This window comes from Pinus tabuliformis, chromosome 5_1 (genome assembly GCF_031772625.1).
Source record: "Pinus tabuliformis cultivar Carrire ecotype Pingquan chromosome 5_1, CPIR1, whole genome shotgun sequence".
Lineage (NCBI taxonomy): Eukaryota > Viridiplantae > Streptophyta > Pinopsida > Pinales > Pinaceae > Pinus > Pinus tabuliformis.
Window position 1 is genome coordinate 888,761,685 of NC_142305.1, and position 18,925 is coordinate 888,780,609.

Sequence of the window (18,925 nt, forward strand, 5' to 3'; positions counted from 1 at the left end):
TGAGAAGGAAATGTTGACAATACTCCATGCACTTAAGAAATGGCGACCTACCTAATGGGAAGGCACTTCAAGGTAAAAACGGATCATGATAGCCTTAAATAATTTTTAGAACAAAGATTATCCTCTGAAGAGCAACAAAAGTGGGTCACAAAGATGTTGGGTTATGACTTTGAAATCATCTCAAAAAAAGGGAAGTAAAATGTGGTGGCAGATGCACTCTCAAGAAAGGATGAGGATGTGGAAGCATTGTTGTGCGCCATTTCTATTATCCAAAACAAATTGGATAACGAAGCAAGGGGAGGAATGGAAGAATGACGAAGAAGTATGGGCACTTATTCGAAAGTTACAACAAGACTCCAGTACGTCTGATACATTTAGCTGGTAAATGATTCGTTATGGTACAAAGATCGCTTATACTCTGTAAGAATTCCCAGCTATAACAAAGATTCTTATGGAATTGCACACTTCTCCCTTAGGAGGGCACTCAGGGATTTTTAAAAAAACTTACCATGGGTTAAGAAGGAATTTTTATTGGGAGGGCCTTAAATCAGATATCAAAAGTTTGTGGCGGGAATGTTTGGTTTGCAAAAAAAGTTGAACCAATTAAGAACACAGGTCTATTACAACCTTTATCCATTACAAGCCAACGTTGGGAGGAGGTTTCAATGGTTTTATCACAGTTTACCCAAGTCTGAGGGAAAGAGTGTCATCATGGTGGTAGTTGACAGACTTAAAGTATGCACACTTTTGTGCATTATCACATCATTTAAAGCTAGTACAATTTCTACTGCATTTATGGAAACAATTCAAAAGCTACATGGAAACCCAAAGATTATTGTAAGTGACAGAGATCCCATTTTCACTGGAAATTTTTGGATAGAATTATTTTCTTGTCTTGGTACTCAGTTAGCTCATAGCTCATCTTATCATCCTCAATCTGATGGGCAAACTGAGATAGTAAACAAATGTTTGGAAGAATATCTTCGTTGCTTTGTATCTGATAAATAGACACAATGGGTCAAATGGTTGCCTCTGGCTGAATGGTGGTATAACACTTCCTTCCATACAGCAACAAAAATGACCCCATTTATGGCACTTTATGGATATCAGCCACCATCCATCACATCATATTTAAGAGAAAATTCTAACGTTCAAGCAGTGGAACATCACATCGAACATCAACAAGTCCTCCAACTCTTAAAGGATAACCTCGTGTTGGCACAGAATAGAATGAAACAATAGGCAGATCAACATTGCAGTGAAAGAAGTTTTGATGTAGGTGATTGGGTATTCCTACGGCTACAACCATATAAGCAAATGTCCCTCAAGCAAGCTAAAAATGATAGTAAATTGTCACCGAAGTATTATGGTCCGTACAAGGTGTTGCAAAAGATTGGTACTATGGCATACAAATTGGAGCTTCCTGCAGCTTCTCGATTGCACCCAGTTTTCCATGTTTCATGTTTAAAGAAGGTTATAGGCGACAAGCTCCCAGTTCAAACAATATTGCCAAAACTTGACGACGAAGGAAAAATTATATTTGAACCAGAAGCAGTCACAGAAACAAGAACTCGACAGTTACGAAATCGATCAATTTCGGAGTATCTTATCAAGTGGAAGAACTTATCCGCTGAAGAGTCCACATGGGAGGATGAGAATTTTATATAGAAGCATCTAGAACTACTCAAGCGTTGAGGACAACACTTTTTTGAAGGAGAGGGGCATGTTGGGTCCCTATAATACTAGTGATTACCCCATTACTATTGTAGTTGTATCCCTTATTAATATTTTTGTGCCCCTATTGTCCCCATATTTTTATTACTGTGCCCCATAGAATCCCTCTATTGTTATTTTTGTGGCTTTATATTATTATTGTTAGGTCGGCTGGGTTATATTGTGACTCCTTAGACTCCTATATATAGAAAGGAGGTTTTGTCAATTGAATCATCCAAGAATTGTTCATTTATGTAATGTAAAGGAGGTTGCCCCCTCGAAGAGGCTGAATTCTAAGGCGTTGATCTATCTTTTCTATCTTTTCTTGAGCTGGTTTCATAACAGTTTGGCTTGATTTGGACTTCCCAAAATCGACCCCCAAAGGCATTATTCAATCCCCAACAATTCTACACTGTCTGCTGCAAAGATACAGCTTAAAACCCCATCTTCGCTGCTCAGAAAATTATGAAACTTTATATTTGGGATCCTTGTAAAAAACCCAGAAAAACCCAAAAAACTCAGAAAGGATTTTGGCTAGTTTATACTTCTGAAATTCGACCCCTTTGGAGCCTAACCTCAGTTGCAACTGCAAAACTCGACCTGCTAGAAATTGCCTGTAAATCCTCCCGAAAATGCCCCGGAGTGCTGGGTTGACTCTTGCTATCCAATCCTTGACTTCTCAGGTGAGCTCTTGGCCTAAGACACCTGCTCCTAAGCTCCACGAAAAACTGCTGAGTGGCCTCTACGCTGTCCCCTAGCCCAACAATTCGAATTGATGCCTCTGCTGGCTGTAAAACTCAGCAAGAATGCTGGTCTATTGCTGCTATCTCAGCTCTCTAACTCTTGGGCAAACAATCTGATCTCTGCTGGCTCCTATCTCCCTCTGTGTATTCTCTGGCTGCCCAGAAATATGCACTCCTTGCTTTGCGCTGGTTGGTGGTGCTATGCCACTTCCCTGAAACTCCTAAAATCCTTGTAGAACTGCCTCTCGAGGGTGGGCACAGATGGTCAAGCTCCCTTTCAGGAGGAAATCCTAGTAGTTCCTTTGGAAACACATCTGGAAATTAAGATAAAACCGGATATTGCTCTAAGGACAGTCCTTTCTCCTTGCTTACTTCTTGAACTGCATATGATCGACATCCTTTTATTAAGCAATGCTTCATTTGCATTGTTGAGATAAAGCGTAAAGATACCTTCCTCTTAATAACTTGGGTTTAGATCGTCTCTCCTTCGTCAGTTATGTAGAGAATTCTTTTCCCGTAACAGTCTACCCAAGCTTGATGAACTTCTAACCAATCCATCCCTATGATGAGGCCATAAGTTCTTACAACTCTGACATATACTTTTAACTTAGTCGAAGAGACCCCTAGATCAACTTTACATTCCTCAACACTTAAATCTACGGATTGAAGTTCTCCTAAAGCCATTTCCACCTGTCTAAAATTGTATTGTTTGCGGGCTGCCAACCCTCATTTATTTAATGCATATGTCAAAATGAAACTATCAGTAGCACGAATATCAAATATGATTTTGAGTTTTATGTCATTAATATTACCTGAGGACTCCACTACAGTGGACTGATGTTCTGCCTGGTTGTTGTTGACTACTGCATGGATTCTATGATTGCCTTGGTTATTTGATGATGGTTCTTTTCCCATTCTATGCACTGCACTTGATGAGGCCTCTGGAAAATCATGTTGAAAATGAGGTCCTCCACACCCCCAACAATTAACCTTGGGTGATCCCCTTGTGTCAGACTGTGAGTTTCTTGAAAAGGAGCTCTGTCCTTGATCTACTTCCTCTCTCACCTCTTCCTCTATTAGTAGTTCCTCGTTAGTTCCATTGAATTGCGTTAGATCTTCATGATTCTACAGATATAGCATTAGCTGCCATGGGAGCCCTTGCTCCTACTCCTCTTGGAGTAAACCTATTACCATAAGGAGGTGGTCATGAACTACTACTCCGGAAGAAGTTTCGTGGAGTCTTCCTTGGAAATCCAAGGTGTGGGGGTACTTTTGGCCTGACATGCCTTTCGATCCCTAAATGCTCTTCTACATATCGTGCACATTCAACTGCCTCTGCTATTGATGTAGGCTTCGAGGATTTAACCCATCCACAAAATGCTCAACTTGACGTTCATCAGTATATAGATAAGGGATGTATTTGACAAGTTAAATAAATCTCATCTCATATTCTTCCACTGTTTTGTTACCTTGGACTAACATGTGGAAAGCTCCAGCTTGCTGTTCTTGAAAATAAGGTGGCAAATACTTCCCGTGAAATCTTTCCTCGAACAACTCGCAGGGAACGTTGTGCATTGTGAGATGCAATTGTTTTCCTAGATTTCCCCACCAAATCAAAGCACTTTCCCTTAGCTGAAAAATGGCGATCTTTGTCTTAGAGGTAGAAGTACATTCTCTTAGTGCGAAGCACTTTGTCATTCCTTCTAGCCATGCTTCAACACGCTCTCCTGCTTGCCCTCCTGAAAATTTTGGAAGCTTAATTTTTCGTAGATCCCTAGAAATATCCCCTGTGGTTGTCTATCATCTAAACCTTTGGGCCCCTTTGGATTCCCTCCCTCAAGGTGAGGTCGTTCTTCCTTGGTACTGGTTGTCGATGACCCTTTTAGTGTTTCCAAGATGACTTCCAAAGTGTGCATTATAATGGTTAGCTCAGGCGCTGAAGTGGTTGGTGCTGATGACGGTATCAGTGGTGGCGATGGCGATGGTGATGTTGATGACGATGCTGTTAGACGACGTCGTCGTTGATGTGTCTTTACAATTGCAGCTTATTCCTGAACACAAAATATGGCTATAAGTATCTGAGGCATGGTGTAGATTAATAAATATAATTTCATAAACTCAAGCTCTTTATGTGGGTATAGGTTTTCTGCTGTTATTAACAGCAGGCAGGTGTCACTGATACTGAGGTCAAGGAGGGTGGTATTGTTACCTCCTTGTCGTAACATGGAGGATAATCTTTATTAAAATATTTCAATTATATGTAAAGCGAAGATTGTTTATATTTACCATGCCACCTCTATGTAATTGTGCCACGAAGCCGAAGTGATTTATTTATAAACTAAACCGTCGTATATCTATGATTTAATTGGCTTGGCACTTAGATTTCTATCTCCTAATATATTTAAGTACTACTATTCAATCACAATTATTATAGGAATGTTCGTTACCTACCTAAATCCACTAGATTAATTCTTTTTAACTTTATATGATGATTACAGAGTAAAGGAGGCCACAACTTTAACAGATTTCTACAGCTAGCCTCAGCCGAGAGAATTAAATTTTTGATTGCCTCTGGTGAGGGTGGGCCTTGGAACCTATGGCACAGATCTCCCTTGGTTGTCTATTTCTAGGAAAGTGGACTAGCTCTAAATCAAAATGTATATTTTAATCTCTTCCTAGTTTTTTTTTAAAGATTTCTTGAAATAAAAACTATGCAAGGAAAAAAATCTATGAACTTTATTGTTATTGAGAAAGGTTCTCGGTTTTATAGAGGCGCTGTTCACCTTGCTATTCACCATGAACTACCGTGAGGGTGATTTGGCATACTGTTTGATACGTGGCTCGATTCCTCCTTTGATCTTCTATCATTACTTCCTATATTTCAGAAGGGTCAAAATCAAGGTCCAATTGCAGTATCCACAAGCCGATCAAGGTTGCAGGTTTGCACATCTTTTCTTCGAATTGCAAGAGCAGCTGGCACAAGCCTGCTACCACATATGAAGGATATTTCTGAAGCTATGGCTAAGCTCCAGGGAGAAGGATGCCTTTTACGCAGTGAACATACTCTGTTTGGAGAAGCATTTTTTGTGATGGCTTCAGCTGCTGGGAGTGAGCAACAGCAAAGCGTTTTAACTTGGTTATTTGAACCTTTAAAGGAACACTGGGTGAAAAAGAATTGCAAGATACATATTTATCCAGTCCAATGGGTTTGGTGCATCTTTTAAAAGAAATGTCAAGGGATTGCTGAAATTAATATTTATTTAGTGGAGGTTTAAAATATAAAATCAAAGCAATAAATCAAGGGATTAGTACTAGACTTCAAAGCAGACAGAGTGCAGTCAACATTGCATTCAAAAGTCTATAATAAATCATTAATTCTACCCAATTTTAAAAATAACAAATTTAACACACCCTCAAAGTCCACGGGTACCTATCTGCTCTTGTGATGGAAGAAAATATGTAGTATACTTAACAACCCCACCCTTAGACTTGGGTGGACAATTCCCAAATGAATGGGGTATATTCCAAAATTAAATTAAAATAATTCCTCGCTGCTGGTCTGACTTGATTATAAAGATTCGATGGAACCACCATGTGCTCAAGGAACAAAACTAGACATTCCAAGCCTATTTTCTACAGGACTTGAAGCCTATTTTTATAGAGGCCTACATGATGATGAAGACATTGCTGCAACAGGGGAAAGGCAATATGAACCAAGAAAGTCATACAAACGATTAAAGAGATGCCCTCTTAAACAATTCCCTTCTTGAGATAGAGAGGGTCAGCCTTTTTGTCGATTGATCAATTGTTAATATGTATATAATATCAAAGGCTCGTCATTCTGCTAAAGGTTTCAAGAAGATTAGTTAAAGAAAATACAAGTTGGCCTGTCTGTGGCCACAAAGCCGAGATCCTACTACATATATGAATCATCGAAGGGTTTTGTTAAGTCCTGTAGCAACTGGGACTACACAGATAATATTGCAGAGGAAATTTTGAGAGGTATTCAAAGGGTGATTTAAGGTAATCGATGAAACGGGGTTTAATCTTCATCTATAGTAGTCGTTGGTAGTTCCAGCAATCCGATTTGTTCAGAGTTTGTTGTAAAATCACAGAAATGATTCAAGAGAAGCCCTAAGATCCTAGAGTCTGAAATCTAGGGCTCTGATACCAGTTTGTGAAGCCCTAATTTCGAAAAATTAACAAATTTTAACAAAATTGATGCTCAAAATCTAGACAGTGAAATTTTTAAAGCATAATTTATCAATTTAATAACACAGATACATACCTGGCTTCCATGCTTGAAGTCGATCCCGCGCTGTTGTAGCTCCAAATTTACTCTGTTATCAAAATGACCAAAACCTCCCTGCTAAATTGCGCACAATCTCGGTACCTAGCTCCAAAATACTTCAAAATTGAAGCACTTTGGCCCCCATGCCCAAAGGCTTCAAGAACAGTTACTCAAATCTTCAATTCTGATTGAATTCTCGTCCAAACCACACTTCATCCCTCTCGCAAACCAACTTTTTTCCTCCCCCTTCGTACTCCCTTCTGCCTCTCAATATTTACTCCTATGGTGGTCACCGCTCCTTTACTAGCTGAACCGCCGCTACCTTATATGGTGACACTTAAATCTCTTTTGTTAACGTGTAATGACACTTGTTAAGTTATTGGTGGGATGACATGTACGTGTGGTTTTATTTTGATTTAGTATTTATTTATATGTGACCTTACTATACATTTTTTTAAGGGTGGTTCATGGACATTGGGTGGCCGTTACATCCAAGGGAAAAATCCAGGTAGATCAACCCGAAGGGATCTACCCGCCGACCAAACTAGCAGGGCCTAACCCTAAGGGCGTCGAGGAGATTTGACCCGTGATCTCCCAATTGGCGAGGTACTTAGCAATGAGAACTCGACCAACAAAGCTAACCCTTGGGGATTTAACCTTACTATATATTATCTCAATCTATTTAATTTATACTTTAACTAAATTATTTTATTCATTAGTTGTGTAAATCACTTTATTTATAAATTAACCGATGTATCTTATATTTATATTAAATTAATTACTTTATTTATTTTATTTAAATTAAATTAGATTTATAATTCATTGTATTTCTTTTTATTATATATTATCATGGTGGTATACATAGTAAGTAATCCACATTAATATGTTCATTATATTCTGTCGTTTTTAGGTATTTACTCAATATTTTAGTAATTAACTCATTACCCTATACTTGGACATTTCATAATTGATTAGTGCATATACTAGTGCATTGCATGTGATACATGCATATGTAACTATCATATGCATGTCTTGTATGCATGCTAATGTTTCTATGTTCTGTATAACTCGAGATGGTTCGTTACAATTTGCGGATGAATTTTTGTTTTTTAAGATATGATAGATATTAGAACTCTGACTTGCCAAAGCCCTCAACTTATTGTTTTCTTCTTCATACTGAATGGGATAGCTTTGGTTCTTTTTAGATAGATTTGTTTATAGTCACTCTTATTATGATCATAGAGTCCCCCACAAGTCACCATCCAAATTCTAGAGGACTTGAGGAGCAAGAGACCATTGAAAAGTGTGAGTGACTTGGTGTCCATCACCACATCGACCTCCTCTTATAATCCATTTTTGGAGCACCAACGACTAAGATTAAAACATAATCGATGGCTGGGATCATCTCTGGATTGATCCATGTGAGTTTCTAGATGATTTATGCCTTGACTTAATTAATACTGATTAATTAACCATATTCCGTAAGTTTAGACTTAGGAAATATTTAAAAACTGGTTAATAATCTAATTAAGTCATTTCTACACGGAATTTCCAAAAACTATTTCTGGGTTTTGTATTCTAGTCTCTCCACAAAATTTCGCGGCTAACCTTTGATACATCATGAATCTATAAAAGTATACCTAATAAGATCTCATATATTTTAAATTGTCTATGATAGATATAATTTACATACATGATTGATTTAATGTTTCAAAAGTAAGACATGTTGATCAAACTGGATATGACCAATGACTTTGAGTCCTTGACACAGTGAATCATGAGTTTATTTATAAAATCAATAGGGCCCTTGACTTTGAGGTCACTCACTATATCCATGGATGTTAAAGATCACCATGGATATTCCTACTAGTCAATGGTAGACCTGTTGGCTTCTTCAAAGCCTTTAGAGGGATTAGACAGGGATGTCCTCTCTCTCTCTCTATATATATATATATATATATATTAATGGCAGAAACTCGGGAAAGCATTGGAAGGAGGATCAAGGTATTCTTCTGGGATCTAAAATTATTTACCCTCCCAATTTGGACGCCACTTTTTCTGTTGGGATGGGATTTTGCTATTATAGCAAGGATTTTTAAAGCAATATAATGCATCTATTTTTGTGAGCTTCAGGAGGGAAGATTAACTACATGAAACACATAATATTTGGCATTAATGGAGAGGAAAACACAGTGACATACTCAACATGATAGCCTGAATGCTGGAATCCCCGTTTGGGTAGGAATGGAGGGCCACCACTTATCACCTATTTGGCACCCTTACATTACTGAATGCCCTGCGATTTATGGACTGGAATCCCGTGCTTGAAAATTTCTAGAAAAAACTCGTTTCTGAACACAATGGCTAAATGCACAAGCTAGAAAATACTAATAAAGGGTGTCTGCTGTCATCTCCAGTCTCAGACTTTATCTGTGCTCGACCCTTGCTGCCTGAGCAGGAACATTGAGTGAAATGTGTAGGATGATTAGAAACTTCCTATGGAAGCATTGCAAGCAGTCAATCAAGAAGACACAAATCCCACCATCCATATGAGCACTACTTGGCTTTAAAGACCCTATAATTATAAACCTGGCACTGGGAGCAATTTTTTTTGGGAAACATATCAGTCGAGAACCCTCGCAAACCCCCCCCCCCCCCCCCCCGCGCGTGGTGGAAGGAAGTAGCATCAAAGAAATATTTTGGAGGTTCAAGAAGATTTTTGTTGAAAGATCCTTCAACAGTTCACTGTTCTCAAGTTTTAAAAACCGTGTTCAAGGCCTAGCCATTTCTGTTATATTTGTTTCTGTGATAAGCATATGTCTAGTGAATAAGCTTGTTTGCCTTTTCGGATGGCCTCTTTCTCTTTCAATTTTTTCTATATAATTATGAATGATGAAATGGATAAGCAAATTCCTACTACCAATATTAAAGTTACTAGCTTTTGTCTGCAATTTTTATCTCATGATGAGTTGTGTCAGCGAGGCAGGAAAATCACATCTTGAGTCTTTTCCTCGTGATTGTAATAAAGAAGGAAATTTAGGTTGTTACCAGGGGAATTGTGATTACTTCTTGGTTCTTTCGCTAATAATTGTACACTTGCGAATTATGTTTAACTTTGTCTCTGATCCAACTGCTATTGAGTTTTGGCATTTGATAATCTTTCATAAATTTGGTGTGCATCCAGTAGGCACACCTGTTACCTCTTCTAATTAGCATGCTATGTGTTGAAGATTGACGATCACCAGTGGTTCTTGACCAGTTATATCATTTATCTCCCAGGTTATGTTTTGAAGTTCATGAGGTTACTATTTTTAGATTTGGATGTAGGTTGAAGATGCCACTGTCCATATTTCAAATTTCAACCATGTCTATTTATCAATTTGGTTACAGATGGACTCTAGCATGATTTTATTCTTCTGTCAATATTGAAACAGTTGTTTAGTGACCATTTTATTTTGCTTGAAAGTGTGTATAATCAGGGAAATTTTTGAATTTTTATCACAAAATTTTGGTAATCTCTTATATTGGTTAGTCTGATTTTATCCCTTAAGGTGTAACACATTGTGCTACACATAGACGTATCTCTTGATATATTTGCACAAAATAGAACTGAGATTCTGGTACTAGAATTAAGAAATGCTAGTTTTTTATCATCATATTGGTCTCAAAATAGGCGGCCTAGCATCTGGTAATATGAAAGATGTGCTTGTGCTAGGCAATTTATTTATTACAACATAATTTGGGTAGACAGTTGTTTGATAGGAGTGCCCTTGTATACTCTGGTTTCACTGATATGTTTTCTTGCTTGTGCAACAGGTTGCTTGCTTCCCCTTTGATGACCATAATTGCCCTCCAATTCAACTCATAGTATCATTTTGTCAAAGTGCGTACTCATGGCTGAAGGAAGATATTGAGAATGTAGTGGTTGTTCATTGTAAAGCTGGCATGGCTAGAACAGGGCTCATGATATCGAGTCTTCTTCTTTACCTCAAGGTAATATATTTCCTTGTACTAAATGCAGTCACTATATTGCGAATATTAATTAATTTAAAACTAAGGGTTGAAAACAAGTTCAATATGATGCTAGTTTAGAATTTTGTGGTTTTTCTGGAACTTATCCATCTTCTATACTAATTGTGGGGCCACTGCTTTTGAAATTTGTGTAAGTTCTACCCCACTGCTGAAGAATCCATTGCTTATTACAACCAGAAACGGTGTATAGATGGCAAGGGTCTTGTTCTTCCAAGCCAAATTGTAAGTTCTATTTATTTTATTTAAATTTTTGTAGATTGATTTCCTTGCCTACTGAGGCCAATGAGTTTTGATTTAAAACAGCAGGGACATTTAGGGTTGGGACTTGTTTGTATGTGCTTATATTTGTGTTTTCCCTAATTATTGTCACAGCGCTATGTAAAATATTTTGAACGAGTTCTCACATATTTCAATGGTGAAGTTCAACCTGGTAGGAGGTAATGTGATATTTGTCAAAATTACATGTCTCAATGTTGTGTTTCTGTTATAATTCACTTGAACAATAAAAAAATTTAGTTTTTGACTATTTCTTTTAATATCATTACATTTTGTTATTTCTTTTTAGATGTATACTTCGGGGATTCCGTCTTCATAAATGCCCTTACTGGGTTCGACCATCTATTACAGTATCTGATCATAATGGTATGTGGTAGTCTTTTCCTATTCAATCTGGCATAGAAGTTGGGTTTATTAAGGGATTCCAGTAAGTGTTATTGTTTTGGTGGGATACTTGAAAGTGTTAATGTAGAGGATTCTTCTAGAGAAAATATTTATTTTCAGGGCAGTGACATGTCCTTTGTTTAGTGCCAGGTATCAGTTTTTACGTTTACAGATTATAAAACAAGCTTATGATCTATTTAATCGAACAAGATAAGATAAGATAAGATAATTTTATTAATGTCCAACAAATGACCATAATAGGCCAACGGCACTGTTGGTTACAATGATTATATCCTGCCAAGCCTGTGGACCAAACGGTCCCCTTTAACATTTCTGTTTAAAGAGTAGAAAATACATCTATAATCTAAGAAAAGTAAATGTAAATGTAGGAGCTAGAAGCTCTCGGCTTCGGAACTAAGCTCTGCGATGAAGCGGAGAAGGAGAAGGAGAGAAAAAGTCTCTTGTCCAGTTCCTACTCCTAACATCTGAGGTCGAGAGAAGAAAACTGAAAAAAGCTTGTCAAAGTCTGTTGTCCTGCAGGCATGTTGGGCTGTCGCTGTTGCCGCCTGGAGGTTCTAACTTCTAGGGCGCTTCCCAGGGGTAGATCCAATCCTTGAGCGTTGGTGCAGTGCAGTGGGTCGGCTCCCCCGGGACCTCACTGCTCCGGTTTCAGTGGTTGTGGGCCGATCAATGGTTCTTTTGGCGCCCCGCGCTGATGGTAGCGCCCTAAAGAAGTCTGTGATCTTCTGCGTGGTGTCCGATCTGGTGGGGGCTGAAGAAAACGGGCCCGAAATCTGAAGGCCTCCTGGAGATAAAGTGCAAGGCATCTTGGATCAACATATCTGAGGAAGCTGGACAAAGTCTGAGAAGATCTGAAGAGACAATGGAAACGTCCTCGGATCTCGTAGTGAGCAGGGCATCCGAACATGAAGTGTGTCCCTGTCTCTATCTCCTGTAAGTGGCAGAGCTGACAAATCCTATCTGCCCTATCGATGTCGTGATCTGTCTCCACTTGGTGTCTGTGAGACCCAACTCTGAGCTGCCCGAGGGGGATTCTAAGGGCATGCATCCAATGTTGGAGCATGTACAGGGGTCTGATGATGAGCCCATCCCTGATCTCCAGGCAATGCTCCGCATAGAAGTCCATTTTTGGATGCAACCCATTGGGAGGATTGGTCCATGTAGTCTGAATGTATCGTCTATAAATATCCTCCTTAATGATTTTATTCAGCTCTTGTTGATTGGGAAGGAGGTGGCTTTGAGCATTCAGAGAGTAGTGAAAGGGAGGGAGATGGTCAATCTGGATTCCTGAAGCCTTCAAAAGCTCTGTCACACCGGTGTACCAACATATGGATCGGCTTGTTTGCATACAGGTGATGTTCTCTGAGGAGCAATAGGCTAAATATGGGTATCTATCTTGACCCTTCCTCGCGTCTGCCAGGCCCCGGATCCTGTGCAAGAGCGACACTAATATGAAAATCACCTCTAGGCAGAAAGGTTGAGCCCCGAACTCTGCTAGAATGATGTGCTGAGGAACCGTCTGCTTGCACCTTATGAAACGGCGCAAGAGGAGGGTCTAAACCCTCTCCACTGAAGCCCAATCTGACTCTAGGAGAGAGGGACCCCAAATCTCTGAGCCGTAAAGTACTGTGGGGCGAACCAAAGTGTTCATGATGCTCATCTTGGACGAAATGTCTTGGAAATGATGTCGGAAACATTGCCTTTCCAGAAGGGCTAGCGAGCCATACCCTTTGTTGATCCGAGGCTGAAGGGTTGGCCGCAGGTTGAAGCGAGGCCCTGAAAACTGAACTCCCAAATAAGTATAGGTGCTGACGATATCGATATTTGAACAAGATTTATATCCAATGCAGCCTTGTATCAAACGTCCAAAGTAATGTCTGACCAATGCTTTGACCAACCTTTGATTCTGTAGCAAATTTATATGTACATCCCCTTGTGAAATCTATTGAAAAAGATCCATGCTCATTTTCATTGAGGGATGTTCTGTAATATTATTATCATAATTCTTGATTTTTGACATTGAGATCTGTGTTTTATGTGTCAATCTACTTCTGTTATCTGCTTATTGAGTCATTGTACATTCTATTTTTCTTTCTCCTCTTTGAATGATGCATTCATGTGCAGGTTATGCTTCTTGTAGTTGGTTTAGCACTTTACCTCTTTCTTAATTTCCCCTACTTAGTTGTGTGGCATAGGAGCTGTACATTGGAGTGTTTATTGCTATTAGCATTGTTGAATAGTGTCGATTTTGGTAACCTATAAACAATATATGTTTCATATGCACGTTAATGTTCACTGAAAGTAGAAGTTTTATTATTAGCTTTTTTGGGCTATGTTGCACGAAATTTCTATGAACTCGGTGTTTCGGCTGTATCCCTAGCCGAAACGCTGGAACTCAGCCATCATGTAATCATCTATGAGAGTTAATATAGACTTGGTTTTCCTTCTAAATTGTCATCTATGGGTCTTAATCCCTTTTTTCTTGCAAGATAATGTGTTATTCACACACACACACACACATATTTTATATATACATATGTGATGTTTTGGCGATGATTCCATTTTTGGGAGGTGATGTTTCTAAATGTACCTGTTTCAAAAACATCGAAACTTATCGGCATTCGTGCAACTTAGCTTTTGAGGTTACTCTAAAAGTGTTTACACCCAATTTTGGGGTATTTCATGAGATTTGGGGCACATGGTTATGATTAGCCCTGGATTGTCCATGATGGATTTGCAGATTTGGAGATGGCTTACTCAATTTGTGCTTGATCTCGGATGGGTTCTTGCTTGAAATTCTTCCTTAAAGTGTTGGAATTCTTTAGACATCTTGGTTAAATTTGACATACTGGACACATGGAGGAGGTTGCTTGCTTGGAGAATGGTCTACATTGGAGGAGGAACACCTGGCATTCTGGGGAAGGGCCTTGAGTCATAGGCAACATGGGGTAGCTTGGATTCTTGGAGCTGACTTGGGGACACTTGGGTTGCGACAGTGTGCATACTAACTGGGGGGGTGGAGTGAGCTGGACTCAGTGTAGAACATGGCATAGGAGCATTGGAGTCCTTGAAGGCTTATAGGAGGAATGTTAGATACATTGTTATGTAAAAATTAGTTAGGGTTATGTAAAATTAGATTAGCTGTAGTTATTTAGGCAAAAGGGCATGACCAAAGATCATGCCCTTTCACCAAGAGGCACCTAAGGTTGTATATAACCGGGCTTCTCTCTAGGAATGTAATCATTCAATTCAGTATTCGTTTATTAATAAGATATTTATATATATCTCTGTTTACCATTGAAGTCTGTTACTTCATTTGGTATCAGAGCTAAATTGTCCTCCGCTCACTATCTCCAAGTTTTTTTTATTGTCACGTTTTCATCGCTTCTGCCACCAAGACTTGTCAACATTGCTCACAGCCGTCCCCACTGTCAGCACTTCTGCTGTTTTTTTCACCCGTGCTATCCTGCTGTTCTGCCCAGCTCCGTCGTCCGTTTATTATCTGTCAACCCCCGCTCCTCCGCTGCGTCGGTCCTCTACACCTCCAACTCTCGTCCACCTCACTGCTTCCACCTCTCCGACGCTGCGATACTCACTACTGACACCCTGTCTATGCACTTACCCCATACGAATCCTTTGCGGATACGCTAAAACCCTCCAACCGCACACCGCGTCCACCTCCTTGTTCTCGCACTCCATTATCGGCTCCACCCATATCCGTAGCCATTGTTAAAACTGCGGTGATATTCACAATTTTTTTTCAACAGTCAAAGGGTTCCATCAGTCAACGTGATCGTTCGGATAGTAATATATAATATATATATATATATATATATTATATATATATATATATATTATATAATATATATTTATATCATTAATTGATAAGTTATATATATATATATATATATATATATAAAACATCAATTTAATTAATTAATTAAAAAAATTAAAATTTTAAGCTGGCAGATAAATACACGCCCCACAAACTCGCTCAATGTCGACAATGACAATGGCGGATTTCCAAAAAAAATTGGTTGACGCGGAGCATAAGATAAATAACAACAACGATGAGGTCAATAAAAGATTAGATGATTTCTAGATCAAGCTTGAGGGGCAGGCTGACGAAATCAAAAGTCTTCAAGATACGACAAATTGAATAGAAATAAAGATGGAAAATCACTGTGTCCAATCAAAAGTGGATCACAAAGAGACCTTAACATTGCTGAAACTTCTGTGTAAAAAGATGAATTATACACCCGCACAACTACTACAAGAAGATGAGGAAAATCAAGAGCACAACTCATCAGATTCAACAAAATCAACAGACTCTCATGAAAAAGCTGAATCCCCAAAAAAATCAGCGACACCCCACCAAGAAATGAGTAACGCGACTCTTACAAACAAGCAACTCTGGGACTCCTTTACCAATCAACACCCCTTTTTCGCTCAACCATTAGCGACATACCAGCGAAGGGCAAAAGTCGAGAGGCCTAAATTCGATGGAAACGAAAAAAACAATGTTTCATGGATAAATAAAGCAGAAGAATACTTTGAGATATATGAAATCAATGATGATGATGAAAAGCTCAAGCACGCATCCATGTAAATGGAAGGGGAAGCATATAATTGGTATATGTGGTGGAAAAAGACAACACACGTCATTAGTTGGAGAAAATTTAAGAATGCATACTTTAAAAGATTCCAAGGTGTAAAGGAAGAAGAGTTCTTTTCAAAACTCATCAAATTACGACAAAAAGGAAGTGTGGACGAATACACTCAAGAATGGGAGACCTTAGTAACACGAGTACCTAGGTTATCAGAATCTCGTCTAATTCAATCATACGTCTCGGGACTCAAAACCCATTTACAAGCAGAACTTGAGATGCATGACATTACATCAATAGAAGTAGCAAGACGAAAAGAAAAAATAGCCGAAAAGAAATTCGAACAAATATTTTGGTCAAAATCAGAGAAAACATATTCAAGACGAAGGATACCCCAGTATGCGGACTCAAACAATACAAGATATGTTCCACCACATCGTCGTGAAGATGAAAAATCTAATGTGGAAACGCAAAGGATAAACGAGGGTAAATGCAAACGCTGTGGTGAGAAGTGGGACCCCAAACATAGATGTGCTAAAGGAAAAGAACCAAAGAACCTATATAATTGTGAAGCAACCAATGATTCAAACAGTGAAGATTCTGACATAGAAGAAACATAAGATGCCATAGAATTCTCACCAGAATTAGATGACGGAAGTATTCCACAAGTGTCATTATCAACTATGACAGGTATATCACAACCTCAAACCTGAAAGTTAAAAGGACACATAAAGAAGAACAATGTAGTGGTTCTCATTGACTCTGGTAGCACACACAATTTTTTAGATGCAACTGTGGCAAAGAGACTCAATATTTTTTCGTTTCCCTTACCAACCATGAAAGTGATGGTAGCTGATGGTAAGAAGATTGAAAAGGTGGGGAAATGCCATAAGGTCAAATTGCAGATTCAAGACTTTAATTTAGAGACGTCGTTCTTCACAGTACCGTTAGAAGGAGTAGATGTAGTCTTAGGTATCCAACGACTACGAACTTTAGGTACTTCTGCCACCAACCATCAAGTACAATTTATAAAATTCAAATGGGGAGGTCAGAAGTACAAATTACACAGATTCCAAGCACTAGAGAATCAAATTGTATCATCATCTTAGATGATGAAGATGATTCGAAAAGGAGCACCTGCTTATGTAGTACAATGTCACCAATTAGAAATGTTATATGCAAATATGACCAGTGAAGAGTCACCAGAGATACAAGATCTAATTCGGAAGCATGAAAAAGTATTTCAAGACCTACCTATGAAGATGCCGCCTAATAGGGAAATTGAGCATACAACAGAAGTCAAGGCCGGGTCAGACCCCATCAACATCAAGCCATACCGATATCCACATCACCAAAAAACGAAAATTGAGAGATTAATCCAGGACCTTTTAAAGTGTGGGATCATCTCGAAAATTTAAAGTCCTTGCGCTGCTCCAGTGGTATTGGTAAGGAAGAAGGATGGTTTATTCAGACTATACATTTATTATAGAGGATTAAACAAAATAACAATCAAAAACAAGTTCCCAATTCCCTTTATCGACAAAATGTTGGATGAGCTACATGGTGCAAAGTACTTCTCAAAATTGGACTTAAGATCAGGCCACTATCAAATTAGAATAAGATTGGAAGACATACCAAAAACGACATTCCGAACACTCGAAGGTCACTGTGAATTTAAAGTAATGCCGTTTGGATTAACCAATGCATCAACAACGTTTCAAGCAACTATGAATGAATTATTTCGTCCACATCTTAGGAAGTTTGTATTAGTATTCTTTGACGATATTCTAATTTACAGTAAAACTTGGAAGGAGCACTTGCAACATCTGGATAAAGTTCTTACACTACTTAAAGAACATCAATTTTTCGCAAAAAAATCAAAATGCACCTTCGGAAAGGAAGAAGTAGAATACCTCGGACACATTATATTCCATGAAGGCGTAAAGGTGGACCCTGATAAAATCAAAGCTATAAAAGAATGGACCAAGCCTGTCAATACATCCAAGCTAAGAGGGTTCTTAGGTTTGATTGGATATTACCGAAGGTTTATTAAAAACTATGCACATATAACTGCACCTCTGACAAATCTTTTAAAGAAGAATTCGTTTGTATGGGATGAGGAAGCAGGAAGGTGTTTTGAAAAATTAAAGGAAATTATGTCTAATGCTCCCGTATTAGCAACACTAGATTTTTCTAAACCGTCTATCATTGAGTGTGATGCTTCTGGATTCGGTATAGGTGCATTATTAATGCAACAAGGACATCTAATAGCTTTTGAAAGTAGGAAGCTCAACAAAAGAGAACGCCTCAAATCCACATACAACAAGGAGATGCTCACTATCATGCACACACTAGCTAAGTGGAGGCAATATCTTTTGGGAAGTAAGTTTTCCATTCAAACAGACCACAACAGTCTCCAGCATCTCCTTCAACAAAAAACACTTTCCGAAGAACAACAAAAATGGATTGAAAAAATTGCCGCCTTTGACTTGGAAATACTACATAAAAGAGGTAAAGACAATGTAGTAGCAGATGCCCTATCTAGGAAACATGAAGAACCAACACTACTTGCAATTTCGGTTGTTGTTCCTGAGTGGCTTAACGAAATTCGAAGTGAGTATGCCAAGGATCTAGAAATAACGGCAATAATCAATAACCTTCCCAACAACTCAAAATTTGAGTGGAAGAATGATATCCTATGGTACAAGGGAAGAATCTATCTAAATACAAATTCCAAGTTTAAATTTAAGATACTCAAGGAATCACATGACTCACCGTCAGCTGGACATGTAGGATTCTTTAAGACTTACTACAATGCACGTCAATCCTTCTTTTGGAAGGGAATGAATCGCGATATT

The 18,925-nt window shown here is 38.6% G+C and overlaps 1 protein-coding gene across 2 annotated transcripts in view; it reads left to right on the forward strand.

Annotated features, from left to right (window-relative positions):
- The window catches only part of LOC149167661 (phosphatidylinositol 3,4,5-trisphosphate 3-phosphatase and protein-tyrosine-phosphatase PTEN2A-like), a 195,397-nt gene that overhangs the window by 103,645 nt on the left and 72,827 nt on the right, over positions 1-18,925 (forward strand). For both annotated transcript variants that reach the window (XM_089433069.1, XM_089433068.1), the window contains 4 exons: positions 10,564-10,740; positions 10,915-11,001; positions 11,152-11,216; positions 11,345-11,421. In XM_089433069.1, the coding sequence (XP_089289195.1) occupies positions 10,564-10,740; positions 10,915-11,001; positions 11,152-11,216; positions 11,345-11,421 (406 nt within the window). The remainder of the gene's footprint in view (positions 1-10,563; positions 10,741-10,914; positions 11,002-11,151; positions 11,217-11,344; positions 11,422-18,925) is intronic.